The following is a 22,469-nucleotide window of genomic DNA, read 5'->3' as shown; positions in this document are numbered from 1 at the left end:
GTTGTTTTAAGTCCCATCTACCTGTGTATGTGATGGGACTTCCTCCTCATGCAAGCTGAGAGCAGTATCGCTCACTGCCACATCATTTACTTACTTCTCTATTCGGCTTCACAGAAGTCCCAGTTGATCACAACAACAGTCTACTTTTGAAATGACCAATTCTACTATTGCTCTTGTGAAGGACACACAAACACAGGGACATCAGTAGTTGTAAATGTAATTTATTATTCATTTAAAATCATTTTATTTTCCTTGTTGCTGTTAAATTGCTGTCATTTCACCCCAATAACACGCATACACGGCTGTGCCAGTTCATACAATTCTTTATTGTAAATGCTGGAAAAGAGAAGAATGAGAAGAAACACTTTCATAGTTTTAAGGTGGGAGAGGTGCGCTGAATGGCTGTTGTTAATAGCGTAATCTCTTGTTCTATGGTGCCTCTAACGTCATAAAAATATAATGAGGGACAAAGCTCTATTTGAAAACCAGAAAATTAAAAACAGAAGCAGAAAGTCATGATAAACCATAAGGACAGCTTTGATAACACTAAATACAAAAATACTTGGAAAATGTAAATTCCCTCCATCTGTTTCATGCAGTGTACTCAAAACAGACAAGAAAACAAAGAAACAGGTTAATAAATTAACACACAAAATAAACAAGTGCATGGCATCCATGACCTTTCTAGTGTTAGATGTATCACTAACACCTCCTGTCAGTGTTGCTTCTGGCTTGTGATGCTGTCTATGGGTCCAATCCTAAAATTCTCGAGGAATACATACACAATATACTGCATATACATATCTATAAACAGATTCAAGTCCCTTTGTGGTGTTTCTGTATATGGCTGCCTCTCTCTGGTCTCCAACCATCTAACTAATAATACTGACCTGAGGGGGGAAAAAAAAACAAAAAAAAAAAAAAGAGGACTGGATTAGCTGAAAACATCCAGTGACTAGTAGTGTCTGACCTGGACTAGACCAATAGATCACAGAATGTCAGCATTTACAAACTGACTGAGGAACAAGTGATATTTCAAAAGTAATCTGCCCCTTTCCCCACAACAAAAACTAAACCACACTCTTCATGTTTAATTGCATATAAAATGTACCTATGATTTTGTTCATTTGTTTCTTGCCCTTGCTGCATTGTCGGAAGGGGATGAGGTGGAGTTGAGGGGTTGAGGCAATGGGCCTGGGTGATTGGTCAGCCAGTCTTTTTTGAGTCTTTCAGGTAGGAGGAAAGGGGCAGAGTCAACAGAGGGACCGGGGGAGGAAGTAGCTGTCTCATGCTGTCTGATCACCGCTGTTTGAGAAGTGCTCTGTACATGGCAAAGCCCAGCACGGCACACACTGTGGCACCGACACTCGCTCTCAGCCAGAAGGTGGAGTTCTTCAGGTCCGCCTGAGCCATGTGCCTGCAAGAGAAAGTAAGAGACAGAGAGCAGGTGAGGGTGGAAAGAAATGCTGCAAGAAAAAGAGGGAGGAGCATCTAACACGATGAGCGCTGCGGCACAGTTTATTTCTCCATTGTTAAAACCACAGTGGGATGAGTTGGCAAATGACAAAACAAAGTCATGTGCTCTCTCCAGCGGAAACTCCTCATAAATGACAAATACCAGCACCCTGTGATACCAGCTTGAAACAGGAACACATGCTTTCTCTTGACATTTGGTTTAGTTTTGGTTTGGGGAACAGGACCAGAAAATTAAGCGGTTGGGTGAAAAAAAGGAGAGGTGTTGGACTATGAGAAGCAGCTGCTCTGATTCACGCTGGGAGGCAGAAAACACCTGCGCTACCAAACAGAGATCCAGCTGATCTGGCAAGAAGCACAAACATTGGGGAACTATGCAGACTGCAATAAAAGCAAGCAATGAAAAAAGGTAATGAAGGAAACGTCAAAGTGTAAAATAAAAAAAGGGAGTACCAAATGTTTTATACTAGCTTCAACAGCAACTTGGGCCAATAAATTAAATCCTTCCAACAGCTGATCTAGGTTCAGCACTGATTGGTCTAAAGTTAAGCGTACAACACTCACTCGCTCACTCACTCACTCCGACCCTTGTACTGTGGTAGGACCAGGAGAGACACCAGCTTAAAACACTTTCTTCACACAGGTCACTCATGCTACCTCTACTAGGAAGAGAGGAATGGGCCTATAACTCAATCTAGCTGACTTTAACCTTGAAGGAATAGTTCGGCATTTTGGAAAATTCACTTATTTGCTTTCTGGTGGAGAGTTAGTAAATAAGATTGAGATCACTCTCATATTCGTCTGTTAATTATAAATATAATATAGGGCCAGCTGCCGGTTGTTTTAAGCATCATTTTTTTGTGCAGATCAAACAAACACAACATATGTTAATTAATGAGCTTTTGAGGTTCTGGTAGGCAGATTCTGTTAACCTTTTGACAGAGGAAGGGCAAAAATGAGAGTGGTCTTTGCTTAAACTCTCCACCTGAGTGAATAAGCACATTTGCCAAGATGTGAATAGGGGATAATTGAACTTATCCAACATTTACTTGCCCGCCCATCCACTTGTATAAAAATATAACACCCTCCTCTCTGTGGATGTGGTTTCAGCCTTTACCTTTCTGGGAGAATTAGCTGCTCAGCAGAGGCCTCCATAAAGATGGACCCCTCCACGCTGGAGACGGCTGAAACCTGCTGTGTCAGGCGGAAATCCTCCTCTGACAGCAGGTAGACCCCCACAGCCTCCACCCAGCCCAGCAGCCTTCCACACACACACACACACACACACACCCAGTCACATGGCTGACCGGGATGTGCTCTCATACACACACACACACACACACTCAGATAGTAGGTAGAGCTGGGAGATACTTATAATATAATATTGACTAGGGCTGTACCTAACGACAATTTTGATTAGCAATTAATCTACCAATTACTTTCTTGATTGATATATTATTTTGTTTACAAAAAAAAAGTAGTGAAAACTGTCCATCACAAGTTTTCAGAGCCCGAGGTAATGTCTTCAAATGTCTTATTTTGTGTGACCAACAGTCTAAACACCAAAGATAGTAAGTTTATTATCATGACTGACTACAGTATATGAAAAGCAGCAAATATTCACATTTGAGAGGCTGAAACCAGATAATCTTATGCATATTTGTCTAAAAATGAACTTTTCTGGCATTTTCTAGATTGAATTTGTTTTGGGGTTTTTCTCAAAATACACTGCAAGTTAGTGATAATATATGAAGTAGAAACTACTACCTGATTTCATTCATATCACTCAGCTCTACCCACCCTGAAAAGTAGGGAACTTCAATCACCACCCAAACCCTTAAAAGCACAAGCTCAACCATGACTGCATACCTGGTCAAATATCACCACACACTTCAAACAATGAAAAAAAAAAAGCTATACACACCACATGGCAGCCTGACTGGAAATTATGAGCCATTTCAAAGTGAGTCTCATTGTTTCCGAGTGAGAGTCTCTTTGAAAACATGGTACATTTCCAATTCGTTGTTTTCTACTTTCTCTGCACCTGATAATGTCCTTAAATATTTTACAGACACTGAATGGCAGTTATACATACTTATATATACTTGATTTTTTTTTGTAACAAATAAAAATTTCCAGAGACTCCCTTTGCACGGTCTTCTATTAAAACGTTTCTTAAGTGGCCTGACATAATTTACTATTGTTGCTTGTAATTTTAGTGACTTAAGTTATTTGTACACTATGTACGATGATTTGGACTACAATATCAGACCAGGTAAAATGAAAACAGCATAATAACAACCAACCCACTTTTCAGAAAACATGTTGGTTCAATGTGGTGGGTTGGCCTTTTAAGTATCATGCTATTAATAGTGTCAACAACAAAAAGGCATCAACACAAAGGGTTAGTGCTAGATGCAACACTCTGTATGTAGCTCTGCCTGGGTCCATGAAAGCCCAACCAGAAGCCCTGCACTTTATGCCATTGTTGGGCTAAAACACTTATTTTCCAAAATCAGCAAACACGCAACACACTTCTGCCTAATACAACACCATAAACAGCCATTCAACCCTGCATTGTGGTTCAATAAGCCTCCCCCATCTTATTCGAAACACCAAGCTCTCTTAACTGCAGAGATGGACAGATGAGAAACCTATCCCCTGCGGCCAGTAGATGGAAATATTTTGCTAAGGACCGAGGCATGCCTTTGGTTACCCAGAAAGGTAGAGAACAGGTGAGCTATGCAACATAAAAGCAGGCAGATTAGCAGAGGGTGAAAACGTGCAATAGGAAGACAAAGAGGGGCAGCCAAAAACATGTGTGTGAACACCTATAGCGTGGAAGGAAAAACACAAAGACAGGAAATACAAGATAGGAAAAAGAGGATGAAATGACAGGGTGATTGGTATAGTACAATACAATCAATTTAAACATCAAAGAAACACATTTTGATTTTAAACATCAGTCTGTTAAATTTATCAAGTCTTAACCCACAGGAGAGCAAGTGAACAGCAGTTTTTATTTTAGTATATGTACAGGAGGGATACAATTAAAGTAACACCTGTGATTTTCAAAGTAAAGTGTCTCCTGTGCGTGTTGACTTCAGTGTTAGGAATGGAAATGAAGACAAAGCGAGACTGAAAACATCATACACAATCAATTAAGCACTCCTTGAAGGTTGGTGCCATAGATAAATTAACAGACATTAAGGATTTGAATACTTGATTGGAAACAAATCACATATCAAACATGCAGACATGCAGACTTCGATGAGGTTTTCAGTTTTAATGAAGCACAAACCAAAGAGAATGGTTGTGTGTCTCTCATTTTCTGTGCGAATAATATGCTGATTGGTCAAGATTTACAGTGTGCATATCCACTGCAGCACAGGAGGGAGCAAACAGAACTCTAAAAAGGGGAGTCATAGGTCAGTTTTTAACCCTTAATTGTCAAATTTCACACCTGGAATCCATGTTTCATTTTTACCACGCAAAACGTATAACTTATATCTTTTTTTATTTTTCAAGTGCTTCGTAACTGGACTTCAGCATAATTTACTGGCTGAACAACATGGATATAATGTATTATAGTTGGTATTTAGTATTAGGAGTTAAGTTTGCACTGCACAAGCAAATATCATGCATTTTTCACACGGATTCCGACACACTGTCACCTGCCTGGCTAGCAGCCTGTGTGTTAGCTGCCACAGCATGGTAACACCTCGCTGTGTCAAACTGTACACAGAGCTGGTGGGCTGGCTGGAGCTGGAGCAAAGACGAAGACACCTAACATGACTAATGCGTTCCAGGTATATGGCAAAAAAAGTGAATAAAATCTCAGCTCATTTTTGATTTGGGTGTAGAGCAACACAGGGGCGGTATTCAGGCCGAAATGGCACTTAAAGGTTCCTAACTAAGAATTTCCTCTTAAGACCTTTTCACAAAGCTAAGAGCTAAGAGAAGGGGCGGGACTGACCCCTGTTGCTATGGATGACATCATGTTTTAATCAGTGAAACTATGTCTACAGTGATTGGTTGACAGGTGACCTGTCCGTGTCAGTGTATGTGAAATAAAATATTCATCAATATACAGGAGCACAAGGGACAAATTATATTTCTTTATATAATTTATTCTATTTGATTCAATTGAAATAAAATTTGTTGTATTTTTCCAAAAACACTGAAGCAATGAGGCTCATAATTTACACTAGTTCTGATTTGTTTTGCTAGTCAGGTTGAAAAAACCCAGCGGAAAAAATTGACCTCTAACCAAAAGATCAACCTTCTGTCATAGAGAGAGTAATTTTGAACTATGCAACCAAAGATCGCTCTTTGTCAACAAGCATCACCTGCAGGTGACATGCGGCAACACAGTGGCAAGCAACAGGAGAATTTCCCTGACAGCAATATAAGACTATACTATTTAATTAAATCAACATGTTTTGGCGCAATATATCACTACCATCACATTTAATATTCCCTTTTTCCTGCAGTGGATATGCAATGTAAACCTGACCACTGGCGAGCACTGAAGGAAAGCAGAGGAGCTGTTACCATCACCAGTGTTAGAGAGCTTGGGTGAAAAGGGAGCCTCTCTGTGACCCATCCTGGAGGTCTAACCCAAGGGTGGGAGACACAGAGAGGAGGAATGAGTCTATGCTAAAATACTAGAGCTTATTCTACGTATGAACCTGTTGAAAACGACCCTGCGGAGTTGGGCCTTAATACTGCGCAGCAGCTCCAACTTGAGGAGGTTCTGACACAGGCAATAGGTGCACCTGTTGGAGGCACACATGCAGCGGAGACGGGCGTGGCTGTGGAAAGACACACAAAAATGCGTGTATTCACCACCGTACAAAGACAACACGCACCAAACAACACACACAGAGGAGGAGGAGGCCAAAGCCAGGAGGATAAAAACCTCAACCTTGTTTAACCACTAGGCTATATCAAAAGTACCAGAGTAAAGAGAATACATACTTCTCTGAGCTGAAATCTAAACTGCTGCCATTTACTTCACCTCCTCAACTCAAAGACAAAGTATAAACAAGGAAACATCTATAATGAACTAATGAGTCTAAAACTTAAAGGGAGAATAAACACAAGGAGACACAAGGAGGAGAAGAAAACCACAAAGAAAGGAAGGGAACACTCACAACAAACAAAACCTTCTGAGGCAAATTAAGAAATAAATGCTAAATCTCTCAAATTGGCTCTGACCATTTTCCCCAAACAGTAACTACAATCAAGTTTACAAGTTTATGAACATGAAGCATCAAACCACCACTAACAACAAAAAATACATTTATTTTTGACTATGGGCTGGTTTCAAAAATAAATTTTAGATGGGTCTGTAGTGTTAAGCCAGTCTTAATTTTACTTTTAGATTAGTCAGATCCAAGTTAGAAAGCTTCACAAAAATAAATGGCGATAACATAAAGAAGATTTGCGATTTGTTAAAAATGTTGTGGAGCGAGTAATGACAAAGGAAAGAGTTTTTATACAGCAGTGAGGACATCGTCGTTTTCACCCTGAGGCTGACGTGTTAGCAGAAATACTGAGTCCTGCCACATTGAGAAGACACAGCAGACTTTACACTACTGGACATTTTTGTAGTTACACTCTTTTTCCGGTAAAATTATAAATATTTCCTGCTTGAGTGAACGGAGCTGAGCAGTTTGACGTGGTTGCTCGGTCAGCCATATTATAAAGTTTGAAAAAAAGTCTTCACAGCAAATTAGTCCAACCTAAGATAGTCAAGAACTAGACAGCTTTGTGCAACTGATGAATTTAGACATCCATCAAAGTGTGACTATTAGTTTGATCTGAGTCATAGTTAAAGTGAAACTGGCCCCATATATTCATATAAATTAGACCAGTTTCATAAAAGGTTGGCGTGATGTATGTATATTATGAGTTTATGTAGCCATGGTAATTGTAAAGCTAATTTTGGTTCTTAGCTCAATTTACAAACCGTATAATGCATGAAAACTTTACATATTTAAAAAGCACCTCAGGGTGGAAAACCTGCGCTGAGTTGACAGCTTAAACCACTATTTTGTGAATCATCTATCGCAATCACCCTCGATCAGTAGATTAATTTACTCCTTGTTGAGTCTGAGCAGTCATTGGACTCAGAAACTCATTCTCAGTAAGCACTTTTCTTTATACCAAAGCCTTACTACTCAAATTCATGCCCTAGGGTGCAGCAAATCTAACAGTTTCAAATTTCAATTAGGATTTCTGGCCTGCTAAAATGAGATTTAGTGGGCACGTCCCACTGACTGCTAATTAATCTACTCTAAAATCAAATCTGATCAGACAGCTTTGAGGAGTTAAGACACCTTATAAAGTCAAAGGATTGACCTTGAAGAATTTCAGGCTGGGACTTGCCATGGTTGCACACACACATACAACACTGACTTACAAGGGAGCATAAGAGAGCCGGAATGTGCATTTAATTTGTTCTGGGTGCTAGGTAGCCAGGTCAGGAAAACAAAGTCCTCATCTACTGACTAAAGTGGTCGGAAGAACTGATTGAGACCAGCGTCTAACTTCTCTAGCAGAATAAACAAGCTTGCACATTATACAGCATATTACATTCATTTTCCCATGGTATAATCTTTGAATACTAAGGGCAAAATGTCACTGTCTGATACATACACCCAGGAGAGAGGTAGAGGTGGATAGGCACAAACAGGAAAAGATGTTGGTTGATGGTGGATAAGGCTGCAGGACTCACAGAGGTGTAAAAGGTGTAAAACTAGATGAGACCACAAAGAGGTTTAATACTCACGGATACATGGCCATGGTGGTGAGTCTAGTGTAGATGTCTTTGTTGAGTGCGTCGGTCGTGTTGCATGTGAACGGCTGGGGTGGGTGGAGCTTGTGCTTTCGGCAGAACTCCTGCGGGGAGAGGCTGTAGTGCTGCCGTACATCGGGCAGGTCCGACTTGGCGGCAATCACCACGCATGGCGTCTTGCTGTCTATGAAGTATTGCTGCCAAACACAAGCGTTCAATGTTACTAGATTGTACACACCCGGCCTTACAAGCCTCAGTGCATCTGATGAGAATTTATCCATCCTCTGAAACATACCTTATACACTTTGGCGCAGTATTCAAAAGAACGTGGATTGTTGATGTCATACACCAGGCAGACCACATCACAGGCTAGGTCCGCCTCTGATAGGAAGTCAAAATCTGGCATCACCTCATGGAGCTTGTAGTGTGCAGATAAGGCAAGAGAGAGACAAAGTGTGCAGATGGAGGGATTAACATTTTGCAGTTGAAATGCTTAAAGTGTAATACACCCAGATTATGTAACAGTAATCCAAAGAGCAGATGATGAGTATATGATTCTTACCAGCAGATACTTCTCCTGACCATAAACATAGGTCGTGCTGATGGCATAGAAGGACTTGTGGTCTTCTCTAATCCGCCTCTGACGCTGTGGTGGATAACAAACAAGGTCAATAACAGACACCCATCAAGACTATTGACATGTTTAAAAAAGTTGACTAAAGTTGACTAAATGACACGCAGTTTAACAAAATGCTCACATCAACAATTTGTCTTTGGTCTACTCCAAGGTGAGTGTGTGTGTCTGGCAAGACAAACTGCTAAAAAATACCAGTTTAAAAGGGAGTTTAACAAGGGATTTGCAGCAATGATTTCCACTGACCTGAAGGTTCTTGCCCAGGAAAGCTTGGAGGAAGCCACTCTTCCCACTGCCCCGGGCCCCCAAGACGTTGCAGCGGAAGACGCTGCGCTGGGTCTGTTTCTTTTGCAGATCGATGCGCTTGTTACGTGTCACTGAAAGAAGAGGGAATGCATATTTTTCCTAAAGAAGAACACACATGAACAATGGCAACATGCAGTGAAGTTTCTTTTTAACAAGAATCAAACTTCAAAGCCAATTTAAAAGGTAGTAAAAATAACTGAAGAATGTGTCTATTACTATTTACTACTTGTTTTTGTTACTTGTCAATCTATACACAGTGCTGCTAGGCAGTTGAATTGAATTATGTTCCCTTACCTGTAATGGCAGCAGCTTGGGACTCCTGTTCATAGATGATAGAGTAGCCCAGGTAACCCAAATACTCTAAACTACGCTGTACATCTAGATATGTTGTTAACCTAACAAAGAAAACACACAAATCATGAGGAATCCAGTTCCATGAGATTTACATGAATATAATTTTGTAAAGTCTGTGTATTCTACAAAATGATGCACGTTGTAGTGCGAGTGTATTCAGGTTTTATAAAACTAAAATATGTGTGAGTGTGCATGTTTATATTAATAGCTATGTTCCATACTCACGTCCACTGGGAGAGGTATCCCTGGTATGTGATCCATCCCTGGTCATTAGTGCAAACCGTGTTGTTGACATCCGGACCCCAGGGCATGTAGGGAAACACTTTGAACAAGTCCTTCACTTCCTCTGGCGACAGCGCACAATCTCTGTCCTGGATCATGCCAAGCACACATACATTGACATGAAAAACATGGCTAACAGCAATGTACAAAAATTGGTAATCGAACACAAAAGTAGTCATTCTTAAAAATATAAACTGTATCTGTAAATAAAAATAATAAAAAAATAAAATACATGTAGTAAAATGTATTTCTAAATCTTCAACATTTCTAACCACTCACTTTGTCGTGTTTGTCAAAGACGCTCTGGAGGAAGAGGTAAGCGTTGTGGTTAAGCTCTGTGGTGCAGTCTGGGGGGATCTTTATCCTGCGATACAGGGACAGACAGAGAAAATAATTTAACAGAGAGCTCTGGAGAATTGACTGAGGATCACTGAGTCACACATTTCTGATGCTGCCTTCAAAAGTGACAAAGGAAGAAACAATCTGCCTGAATCAATTTAAGTCATAAAGATAACCAGACCAATTCAGTAAAGAAGAGGATATGATAAGCCAACTGTCAGCTGTGATCAACATGAGATATTTTCAAAATAGCAAACTATCAGAATCAGAAATACTTTACTGCTCCCTGGGGGGAAATTGTACTACGACTGTGAATGAGAACATAAAGATGCTATTATGTATATGCTAAACAAAACATTTAATTTCATCACTTTTGACCACTGTCTCAGCTGCAAAGATTTGAGCTCTCTGAGAAATTAAGTATTTATACCAAATGTCTTAGATTCCAATGTTTTAAACCTGATTCGCACATGAGACCTGGTCAAAACTCACATCATCAACACAGTGGGAACATCAAACAGCCATCCTGTTGATTTAGCAAGGTAAATGGTTAATAAAAAACATAAATGCCACAAATAACCTTTGAGTCTGCACTTACAAGGGGAACAGGTATTCCTGTGTGAGCTCCAGGTCATCGTCATAACCAAACCTCCTCAGCACAGTCCAGGTGGTCTCGTGTCGACCTCGCTGTATGAACAGGGTGTGCAGGAACAGGAAACCTGCAATTCAGAGCCAATGACAGGAGAATGGATGGGGTCAGCAGTAAGCAATTGTCATAAAAGAATGGAATAAAAAGACTAACAGAAAATATGAAAACAATAAAACAGGAGTGTCTGACCTTTGAGTGAGAGTCCGTTGTCCTTGACTCCATCTGACATGTTCCTCCGGACCACATTCTTTACATCCTCTAAGGCCTGAGGCGCCAGTGGTGTATTGAAACATGTTCTCTATAGACACATACACAACAAGCAATACATTGATGTGCGCCATAAGAATGTTTTTTCTTAGATTTGGTTCGTGTTTAAACCTGCCAGAAACCAGTCTAGCCGTTTTCCCCTTATGTTCTACTGCACAGCTTAATGAGGCCTGACACCACTCAGGTTTTCCAAGTTGTGCTACTGATAAAAATTTTGAAGTCTTATGTGGTCATGAAAATTACGTTGACAGTGACACTGGAATTGGAAAATATTACCTGGAAGAAGTTGAGCTCATTGTCATTAAGGATGCCGTCGTTGTCCAGGTCAGACACCTTAAAGATTCTAGTTAAAGACTTGATGCAAGAAGGCTTCAACTGTAATACAGAAGAAGCATAATCAATTTTTTTATTTGGACAGGGATCAGGCACAAAGAAATGTCGGTTGTTACATGTACTTGCATAATGCAGAAAGATTTAAATCAACAGTAATAATTTGTGGCAACTAACTTTAGGGATGCACCAATCAAACGCAGGGCATGTGCCAATATTGGGTACAACTCTGACACATGCTTTCTTTTTTGTTGCCGTTTCTGCTGGCTGCGCTTGGAGCTTCTGCTTGGGCTAGCTGACTTGAGATGAACCTCAAACAACCCACTACTAGCCTTAAATGTCTTTCCTTTAGTCATTAGTATTTTCTTTGAACTTTTTAATGACATCGACACTAAAACTGTATTTTACAGCGCATCAGATCGGTGCATCCCAGCTAACTTCAACTACGATCAGTAGCATTAGGTACGATCCTAGCTGCCATATATTTGTAATCCTTCAAAAGATTTTGTTTACATATCACAGTAGGAAAAGCACAGGTGTAATTGATAATATGAATGATAGCTCTGTTTAAGTGTACCAGGAAGCCCAGCACGTGAGTCAGCATGCATACCAAAATGGAATGCAGCCATCATTAATGTTATTAATGACATCTGTGTTTGTCTTGCTAGGACATGTCAAAATGTCTGCTGCTGTATCTGCAGCTACCGTATAGACCTCACCTCCTTCTCCTCTGGGCAGTACAGGGGTCCTGTCGGGTGGAGAACAGCCTTCTGGGCGTAGTAGAACAGCTCAGAGATGTTCTTCAGGTTTTTGGCAGAGCACTGAGGAAAAAGAGGGCACGTGTGTGAATGCCCTGAGCAAGTCTGGAGCAACATTATCAGGAAATGCATCTATACAGACTTGAATAGATCACTTTTTAATTTCTTTTACCTTCACTTCAACAACTTCCCAAAAAAACTCTTTATACTTCTACTCCACTACATTTGAGAGAGTATTTTTTTAACTACATTTATTTGGCAGCTGTAGTTACAAGTTACTATGCAGATTTTAAAAACCTATTAAGAGCATATAAAATACAACACATTGTTATACAGAAATTAAACTATTGATAAAGAAACACAGAAGAAACCAGAAATGTATATAACTTAGAGAAGCAGGACATACAACCAAGCCTGGGCCTGGCTGAACACTGAGCAAGCAGTAAAACATTGGTTCACATGACTTGGGAGTCTCCCCCCAAACTGTATCCACTCTGTATGTGCCTTCTCTCACGTCCTCCTCATCTCCCTCTTTTAACCTAGTAAACGATCCACCTGAGGAGGGCATGACTGAGCCATCTCATGCGACAGAGGGAAATCTGACTTAAACAGTAATGCAGACAGAGGCCAGCTTCCTCCATGACAGCCAAGCCTCTCAACATACTCTCAGTCCATCAGTCAGCAGGCCTTGGCCTTGGAGAGAGGGGTTCAGTAATATAAATCTATTAATGACTCAGTCAGAGTGTAAGTGGAGTCAGGGGTTGGGCTGCAGCCCAAGAGCAGCTGGGGGCCGATGTGTGACTGCTAGTATTGGATTTACAGTCAGCCTTTCATACTTCCTTTGCCAATTCATCGCTCTCAAGTGCTTCATGAAAATTTGACATTTAACTGAGTGGGACCTCCACACAGTCCTGCCTCAGTGGTTTCAAAAGGTTTTTACATGCATGGGTGTATTGATCTCTTACCTCTACACAGGTCTCAATATCCTGGTATTGATTCATGATAGGCAGGATGGTCTCCATGCTGCTGTGTTCCACCAGGTCGGATTTGTTTCCCACAAGGATCAATGGTACCCTGCAATAAAGCCATTCATTACTACATTATAGAGCTGCAACGATTAGTCGATCGACAGAAAATCTATTTTTATAATAAATTCATCATTTATCTAAGCAAAAATGCCAAGAATGATCTGGTTGCAGCCTCTCCAATGTGAGAATGCTGATTTTCTCATTTGGACAAAACAAGACATTTGATGATGGCATCTTATAGACCAAACGATTAAATCGATTGCAGCCCTACAACCTGTTCTCATAATACCGCAGATTAGATCTAACCACCTTGATGTCACCTGTAAACACAATTTCAGTTCAATGTAGTATATCAAACTAATTTAGATTCATTCATGTAGTTTACAATAATTATCAAATAGGACTAATGACTATATTTCATACAGTGGGGCATGCAATTAGTAAGTGTATAACCCTCTTTTGAATCATTCAGTGATCTTAAACTTGTCCCTAGTTCCCACTACTTTAATCTTAACAAATCCCACGACATTTAAAAGTAATTGCAATGGCTGATCCCACAGGCTTAAAACAACCTAGAATAATATCTTGGGAACATATCCCAGAACAGGTAAGTGTCAGATCAGCAGCTGCACATTAAACCATTTTAACATTAAGTTCTTAATAAGCTTGAAGATGCAGCATCACCAGCCTAGCTGATGTGACTCAAAGGGGAAGACAGACACACAGTTTGTACACAAACACGCATCTATTAAAGTGCCGCACCTGCTATCCTTGTCTGTCCTGTCATTTATGAGGGGAATCCAGTGGCTTGTCACCTAGGGGAGTAAAGCACAACATCAAACACTGTAGCCAGGCAAACGTTCATTACAAACACAAATTAATTTTTATCAGATTGATGATAAGCAAATGCAGCATCCTGTTTCAAATTCCAGACATACTGCAGTTACGTATTTGATGAGCTCAGCAGAGAGAGAAACCATGCTCACCTTTTCAATGGACTTCTTGTTGTTGACTGAGTAAACTATGCAGATAACATTTGCCTGTAAAAACAAATAGCAATAATAACTTGTGATGTACATAGGAAATACATGGGGTACAGACATCACAAGACTAGATAAGAGTAAGAACCAAGTCAAACTAACCTTTGATATTTCTTGGTACAACTGCTCGTCTGACTGTTCAGCCTCTAAAAGTGTCAAAAAGTCACATCAGTACAGTGTTTTACATGTTATCAAGCTTTACTTTAAAAAAAAAAAAAAAATCAACCTATTCCTATTAATATGGAGTAGCGATCAATAAGTATTGGACTGGGCTTTATATAGCCAATACCAGTCAAAATGCCTAGTGTGGTCACGAGATCAATCTTGCAGTCTGTAGTAGTGGGAGTATTTACCTGAGTAGTCCACAATGTGTGTGGGCACCCTCTCTGGGGTGACATCAGCTGGGATGGTGATCTCCTCAGCTCGTAGAGGAACCTGGAAGACAGAGGACAATTATCAAAACATCTGATAACAAATAGGCCTCAAGAAATATTATATATATATATATATATATATGTATATATATGTATATATATGTATATCTTGTATTTTCACCTTTTTACCCTCGTCAGCCAAATATACAGTATTAACTGTCCAACCTCAATATACATGATCAGAATACAAGTGCAAACAGCTACAAGGATGATATCTAATGTATCTATCATCTGATTGGCTGTTGATACATACCTCATCAGGAAACTCTTCACTAACCAGAGACATTATCAGCGATGTCTTCCCCACCTTGGCTGTACGGGCAGAGGAAAAACATTTTTATTACAATCTTACATTACACCTGTGTCTTTTACTGACAATGGGCCATTAACATGTGAGCTCTCTACTATTTTATATTGAGCAGTCTGGGTAATGTATTAAGTGAAAGGGCACAGACAAGAGCTGCAACCAAGTGCCATGGTTCTCAAATGAGCACTTACTAAATTCCAGCACGTACAAAAGCCACAATACAAGGTAGAGAAATATGGTCTGATATTAAGCCTATGATAGATAGATTGGCCAAAGAGCTGCACTGTTATTCAAGAATGACCTATATTTCTTTAATATATTAATATTTGAATAAGTATCCCTACGGTTACACAACTGGCTTTCCTTTTTTGCACTGGGAAATGCAAAACTCCAACTATAAAAAGGGAAATATTATTCTATTTAATTATAAATAAAAAGTGAATGCAAGTTCTGTTTGTTTCTGTTTTCCCTAGTTTGCAGTACCTCTGGCCCCTCAGTGTCTTGACAGGCTATCTGTGTGACTCCACAAACTGTACCCTACTGAACTTCACAACACTAAAGTAGGCACGTAGCATTTTGGCTGCACCTCTCTCAGGAACAGTCAGTTCCAACTTGCCTAATGTGGCAATGTAGGCTGTCCTGCAGAGCCAAAATGAAAATATAAATAGTACCAACAACACACATGCTTTAAAGAGAATAAACAGACCAGGTGAAACACAGTTAAGGGAGGATGGGATCTGATGCCTTTTTGGCTTAATTCTGCTCTCACCCCAGAATCCTGGAAAAGGTCAAGATGTTGAAATCACAAACTATTTACCCATAATTCTGCGTAATATACAGAGCATCTCTGTGCCATCTAGGGCTGAAACGATTAGTCGATCAACAGGAATTTTATCAGCAACTATTTTATTAATCGAATAAACATTTAAGTCAATATCAATCAAAAATAGATAATACTTTTATTTTATACTGCAGAATGAAATTTATTATGTCATTATCTTTTTTTCACTAGTCTACAAGTTAAATTCAAAGTTTCCAGCTCATATTAGGTATTCTGGTACAATCTAAGCAAGTCCACAACAGGCATGCAATAAATACCACCTTCATAATGCTTATCATATTTAGAAACATTTTTGAACAATTTAGCAATTTACACCTGGGGGAATTGATATGTTGTCCTATTTAAACTACATTTAGTAGAAGCCTCATCCTCAGATTATGTCCGAGAAGTAATGCATTAAGGATCAAGACATGACAGTACATGGGAACTGTCGTGAGACAGCTATCATGCACCATGTGATAATTGATTGACTACCAGCACCAGATAGAAACCAAAGCCATAGATATTCATTCTAATCATACACTTTGGATAACTTACTGTGTATGATTCTTATACACTGTGGAATAACCAGCCGGTTTCACAGCCCCTCACTGCATATATAATCTCACTGCTTGTTATATTCACTGAGTGCATCTGCTAGCTGTAGCCTCTAGCTCCCTCACTAGCATTTTAGCTAATTAAGCATTTGACTGCTTCGGGATTAAAGACACCTGCTACTTACGTTCCCCTACAAGTAGTATCCTCACGTCCTTTCTCATGTTTAAACTTGCTTCCCTCTACAGAAAGGACGGTCTTTATTGTTTCATATAGTCCTTCGGATGCCGTCCTCCACCAGCAGTTTACCTAACGTCAGGCCTGCGCAGTGAACTCCTGCCGCTGTCAAACTCTGGGCGCCTTTGTAGGACAAAACGGACGGACAGTTTTCGGTGCTCCTCCGTGTTTTCTACGCGCTTCCTCTCAACTTGCGGCTTTTCAGCTCAGCAGAAATGCAATTTAAGAGGTAGTTTGTGGCACATTTCTCTACAATTTCATCTTAATCACAGTCTTTTCGGCGCTTCTATAGCATTTCGCAGTGGATGTATCATGGGCATGCCCGACCTCCAGCACCCGGCAACTACAGCAAGCCGTACAGGACAAACCTCGTGTGAAATTTAAAAACGCGTTGTTCTTCTCTCTGGCGCCAAAGTGAGGAACTGCATTTCACGGCTCCGCCCCAGTAAATTATCAAAACGGTTACTATTTAAAATTATTATCATTATACTTTTTTAAAACAAAAGATTAAGAATAGTATTATTCTTAATGTGACATTAGTAAAGAGTAATAGTCTAAAAATTGTATTAAGATGTATTAACTTTTAGTGTTATGTCTTGTTGTGGTATGCTTCAATTTTATAAATAACACATTGTTTTGTTTACATGTTTTGTTTGTTTACATTATATTCATATAGTGCATATTGCTGAAGTCATGAATGCAAAAGATTACATTTGTAAATATTGTTTGTGTGTGTGTAGGAAAACACTGTTATCCCAACTGTAAAATGGGGGGGGGAAACGGAATTTAATGAAAAATGTATAATTTTTTATTAAGAATTAAGAAACATCATAATAATGTAACGGTACTGAACTAGTGACAGGATGTATGTTTGGTCATAAGAGTGGACTTTACATGATGTTACAATACTTTATGAAGTCTGAGATTGAGCATCAGATCCAGTGTCAGTTAAAGGGAGTGGGTCACAGTCATGGTTCAAGATGCTTTATATACAACACAAAGATGAGAGTCAGCACTGGGAGCAACATGGTGAACAGTCAGTACTGATACAGTGCAGTGACAGCAGGTCTGTATTTGCTGCAGTAGTTCATCACTTGTCGTCACCCCATCATCCTGTTGACACACCTCTGTTGTTCATCTTTTATATCTGATGTTGGCTTCAACTGGAACAAGAAACAAGAGTATTAATTATAGTGGGGTCATTTGGATGCACAATGAATGAGTGTGACAACTTTCTAAGGTGCTGTGTACAGGTTTATGTAAGCATGAACACGTGAGTACAGGTGCATTGTCTGGACTAACTTTGCAAAGAAAAACCCAGATAACTCAGTCACTTTACATGTTGATCTGTCAATTATTGGATGGATTGCCATAAAATTTTGTATCACCAAAGTCAGTAGTATTATCCTCTAGGGGTAGTATTTTCTAGCCTTGCTTACTGGTATAATCCTGCGGTGCCATGGGCCTGGACAGGACCTGTTTGAGGGCCTCCAGCCACTCTCTCTGCTCCCTCTCCTGCTCACACATGAAGACAAAGTGTCGCTCCGGTGTCACCATCATAACACCATACTTCCACTTGTTTCCCCGAGCATGCTTTGGGACACACTCCTTCACAGAGTAACCGTTGCTCTCTGTGCCGATGAAAATGACCCCTAACTCCTCTGCATCCTACATTCACAATAATGAAAACGCATTCAACATTCAAACATAATGGTGGTTAAACTGCTTGACAAATATTGCACAGCATTGGGTTAGAATGGGAAGAGGTTTTGTCCTCACCAGCTGGCCTTTGAAGTAGAACAACTTCCTGTTTTGAGAGTCCAAAATAAACCACCTCTTTTTGAATGGCTCCTTTTGCTGTTAAAATACACATTTTATGTTAACCCTTTAAATGAAAAATGACAGTATATATTTCAACATTTTCTGCCAAACCTCCATTTCCTCAACTCCTTCTATCATACCAATCACTTCTTTCAAAAAATGTAATTCAAGTGTGTTTGTGTATGTAGGAGGAACAGAAACACACTCTCAAATGTACCGCTACTGTCACAAACAACTCTAACTCTTGCTCAATGCATGTGTAAGTGAAAGTAGCAGTTGAGAGTACAAATAAATCTCATATAAGAACACATCTGTATATAACTTTTAGTTCTTTAATAACTCACCAGTGGCCCTGTCTTTTCCATGTATCCCTCTTTGAGGTAGTTTCTTGTTATCTTTGGTATCAGCTGACAAAGAAACAAAAAGGTACATGTGTTAAGTTTCAAAAGATAAAAGTGAAAAGAGGCAAGAAGTTTCTCTTCTTATTGCTGTTGGCTTCTGAGTAAAAGTTCACTGCATTAGATGTGAATAAACTGCTATTTTTCTTCAAGTAAGAAAAAGTAAAAGTGCATCAACAGCTAGGAGTTAATGAAAGGTGACAAACATTTTGTCAGTTGATTTGGTTTTGAGAAGGTTTGATGCATACTTCTTCATCGCTTCCAGTCGGGTATGCTGTCTTCAGGTACGCATAGCGAGCAGCACGGATGGCGTTGTACCACGTGACGATTTCCTAGAGTAGAAGAAGAGACCCTGAGCTTCTCCACAGCCCAAAAGCTACTGTATGACAATCAGTATAAGACCTGCTATTAATACTTTGGATGAATTATGCAGTCCCACCTCTGGACTCTCGTGATAGACATAGATGTTCCTGGTGTGATCGTTGACTTGGTAGGTGATCTGCAGTCCATGAGGATGACCAATCTTCTCTGGTTGAAAGGTGACGTTTAGGTCCTTGATGGAGATTACAGCTTTAGGGCCTTTGGACTCCTAGAACACACATATATAGAGGTGCACTTCAGAGTTGGTAGAAAGGATACAACAACTGGATTTAATTAGCATGCTGCTGTTTACACTCATTTTTACCAGCTACAACAGTGTGTGGCTGGTATTGTTTTCACCTTGTGAGTCTGTGTGTGGTGTTTATATGTCTGTCTGTCTGTCTGTGAACAGATATTGTCAACGCCATAGCGTCACAACTGTGCAAGATGCAGTCACGAAACTAGTTGAGATCAATATGAAGGCCAAGTTCGAAGATGGGTGTGGTCCAAACAAGGGCATCAGAAAGTAGGGGGGTAGGAAGTAGGGAAGGGTCATTGGCTCCCCACACCCCACCCCCTTTTATGCCTCTGGCCCACATTCGTTTTAAGTCGCAGATCACTGTATCCCAGTATGTTAGTATGTGGGTGTGGTTGGACCCAAGAGTACTGAGTACTCATGTAATAATGTAGTACTGACTACTGAGTACTCTTGGGTAAATATTATACCTGCATGGTAGCATGCTGACTTTTGCATTTAGCTCAAAGCACAACTTGCATGGTTGTAGATTCTTGTCTTGTTTTTCTTTTCTTTTTTTCTGTTTTTGTCTTAGTGGAAAAAAACATAGACTAACTAACATTTTAATTGCTGTTTTAATGAGACAATAAAGTTAAAAAGCTAGTTAAAACTGCAGTAAGTTACAGAGAAAAGAGATCTAATCAAAACAAATGCCTTTACATCACACGCATAAGAAATATTAATATCAACTCCACATCCTGTTGTATTAAGGAGTTTGAATTATTTCCAGAAAGTCATTGTTCATTTATGCCTTACAGTGCAGTTCAGCTGTGTCAGAGCTGCAGGGAACTCACATTTTCCTTGTTGTAGTAAGTCAGGGTAAATTCTCTCTCTGACAGTACAAACTTCCTCTTCAGAAACTGTGTGTTCTCTTTCCCTTTCTTCCACAGCATCCCTTCATAGAAACCTGGATTCAATTCAACAAATCCACTGAGTCACACGTGCTTCAATACACACAGGTCTTACTCAGAATAAATACATTTAGGTCACACGGCCAAACGTTTTGCATTGAGTGACTATCTGGCCAGTTTTCACTTCCTGTCAGTTTTGTACCGCAAAGAACAGGTTTTTCCTGCATAGTTCTGCATGTGTATGAGGAACCACATTGTTCATATTCGTTGTGCACCAACAGCCTGATAAAGATTTATGTTCTACAGTAAACAGTGAAAACATCACCTGTGGTATATGAAAGTGGTGGATACTTGGTTTCTCCTGTGAATTCCATTCTTTTATATTTAGCCTGAATCCACTGCTCTCTTAAGACACTGCGGTTCAAGGGCAAACATAAAAATATTCTTAGACAGACAAAACACAGCTAGTCAACATAAGCTACAGTATCACAACAAGAACATGATTCATTAAGCTTTGGTCTAGCAGCAGAAATCCATCTATATTTCACTTCTACAGTCAGTAGTTGCACTTCTCTCTATTTTAAGTGTTGCTGCCCTGTCAGCAGTCTGTGGTTGCTCATAAACACATAAAAAAATATTCCATACTTACACACAGTCATTTTCCTGGGGCCGATAGTAGTACACTGGAACAGCTTTCTCATACAAGGCTCTGGCGCTGGCGTTGCCATTGGATTTCATGAACTTCCCAGATCCCAAAAAGACACACATAAAGATTACACATGGTCACAGCCACAGAGCTGAATAATAGTATGTTAACATAACAATAGGAGGTGGGGACACAATAAAGCAGTCCGTACCTCCACCAGCTCATCCTCCCAGAAGTCCAGCTTGATGGATTTGACCCGACTGGACAGGCTGCGATGGATGCCGGAGCATGTCAGACACACAAACACACCCAGCTTGTAGGATGCCCATTCTGGATCTGAGGTGTGCAGAGAGGGTGGGATTCAAATGCAACACTTTGGGGCCCCTTACTTGAAACACTAAAATCTATGTGCCTTGTACATTGTGTTCATGTGCTGGGATATTACAAAGTCCCAGGTTTTGTTTGTCTTTGAATAAATAAAAAACATTTTAGGAATATGTGCCATGAGAGTACTGTATCACCTTGAAACTACATTTCATGAAATGAAGACTTTCTTCCAGACCTCATGATGAGGTGACAAACTAAAACTCACCTTTGTACCAGCTGATAATAGTGAACCTGGGGAACGTTTAACACAATATATACGTTGAACAAAATATATCTGAAATAAGTTTAAAAGTAAACTGGTGCCTGTGAATGTAGCCTTACACATAAACTGAACAGTGATCTTTTCAACATATTGCTTACCGGGCGAGCCGCAGTCAGCGCAGCGACTGTTGACCGGCAGCTTCAGCAGCTCCAGCAGGATCTTTTTGTTTCTCTCTCGGTTTGCCATTTCGGTACAAAATCGAGGTCTCTTCTCACACGACGATGGATCCCGCTGTCGTATCTAAACATGGTGGTCACATAGTTTCACACGTGGCGAAATGCAACTGACAAAATGTCCCTATGAAAGCTGGAACTTGCGACAGATAAGTTTTGGATGTCACAACGCAAATGAGACGCGCGCGGACCTCCCTACTCTGAAGCGTCAGGCGGTAATTATGCACTCAAAGCAAACAGCCATCACTTCATGTTCTGCCGGTTCCTAAAATATGATCAATCCATCAAGCACACTCATGTCAGCATAGACACTGAATTAAGCATACATTGTGAGACAATTGATTTATTTGGTTGTGATAAACCTTTATTTGGTCACAACAAAACCCACTGTGAATAATGTGTACATATTTAAACTCCCCCCATATCAAATAAAAAATAAAAATAAAAATCACTGTGATGAATGTGAAGTGACATTTATGACAAATATAGCAGGACTGTCAAAAGCTTAATACCTTTTATGAACTTGAACAGAAATGCATCAACAGTACTTTGAGTGGAAAATTTACACACAGCCTTTACAAATACACAAGCAAAGTCTATTTTACATGTTAATCTCTTACAAATCATTAATGATACATACTTGCTCCTCAAAAGCAATTTC

At 39.9% G+C, this 22,469-nt stretch overlaps 2 protein-coding genes across 3 annotated transcripts; both read right to left on the bottom strand.

Annotated features, from left to right (window-relative positions):
- Positions 1-1,016: 1,016 nt before the first annotated feature.
- Positions 1,017-16,602, bottom strand: LOC139299610 (mitochondrial Rho GTPase 1-A-like). The gene is made up of 21 exons (XM_070922427.1): positions 16,566-16,602; positions 14,950-15,008; positions 14,616-14,697; positions 14,365-14,408; positions 14,209-14,262; positions 13,985-14,037; positions 13,160-13,268; positions 12,156-12,257; positions 11,383-11,481; positions 11,029-11,137; positions 10,789-10,909; positions 10,131-10,215; positions 9,795-9,940; positions 9,510-9,610; positions 9,156-9,286; positions 8,838-8,921; positions 8,571-8,693; positions 8,270-8,472; positions 6,165-6,287; positions 2,591-2,734; positions 1,017-1,417 (listed from the first exon to the last, which is right to left on the bottom strand). The coding sequence occupies exons 1-21, from the start codon at positions 16,600-16,602 to the stop codon at positions 1,300-1,302; spliced, it is 2,127 nt and encodes a 708-aa protein (XP_070778528.1). The 3' UTR covers positions 1,017-1,299.
- Positions 16,603-17,583: 981 nt separating this feature from the next.
- On the bottom strand, positions 17,584-21,972 carry adap2 (ArfGAP with dual PH domains 2). Of its 2 annotated transcripts, none has more exons than XM_070922745.1 (11): positions 21,734-21,972; positions 21,198-21,322; positions 20,990-21,081; positions 20,666-20,754; positions 20,284-20,396; positions 19,274-19,423; positions 19,083-19,166; positions 18,781-18,843; positions 18,395-18,472; positions 18,055-18,283; positions 17,584-17,778 (listed from the first exon to the last, which is right to left on the bottom strand). In XM_070922745.1, the coding sequence occupies exons 1-11, from the start codon at positions 21,819-21,821 to the stop codon at positions 17,750-17,752; spliced, it is 1,140 nt and encodes a 379-aa protein (XP_070778846.1). In that variant the 5' UTR covers positions 21,822-21,972; the 3' UTR covers positions 17,584-17,749. The 2 variants fall into 2 exon arrangements, with proteins under 2 accessions (XP_070778846.1, XP_070778847.1); XM_070922746.1 differs by having other exon boundaries at positions 19,274-19,420.
- Between the last annotated feature and the right edge of the window lie 497 nt (positions 21,973-22,469).

This window comes from Enoplosus armatus, chromosome 17 (genome assembly GCF_043641665.1).
Source record: "Enoplosus armatus isolate fEnoArm2 chromosome 17, fEnoArm2.hap1, whole genome shotgun sequence".
Classification (NCBI taxonomy): domain Eukaryota; kingdom Metazoa; phylum Chordata; class Actinopteri; order Centrarchiformes; family Enoplosidae; genus Enoplosus; species Enoplosus armatus.
This window is presented reverse-complemented; position numbering and strand designations above follow the sequence as displayed.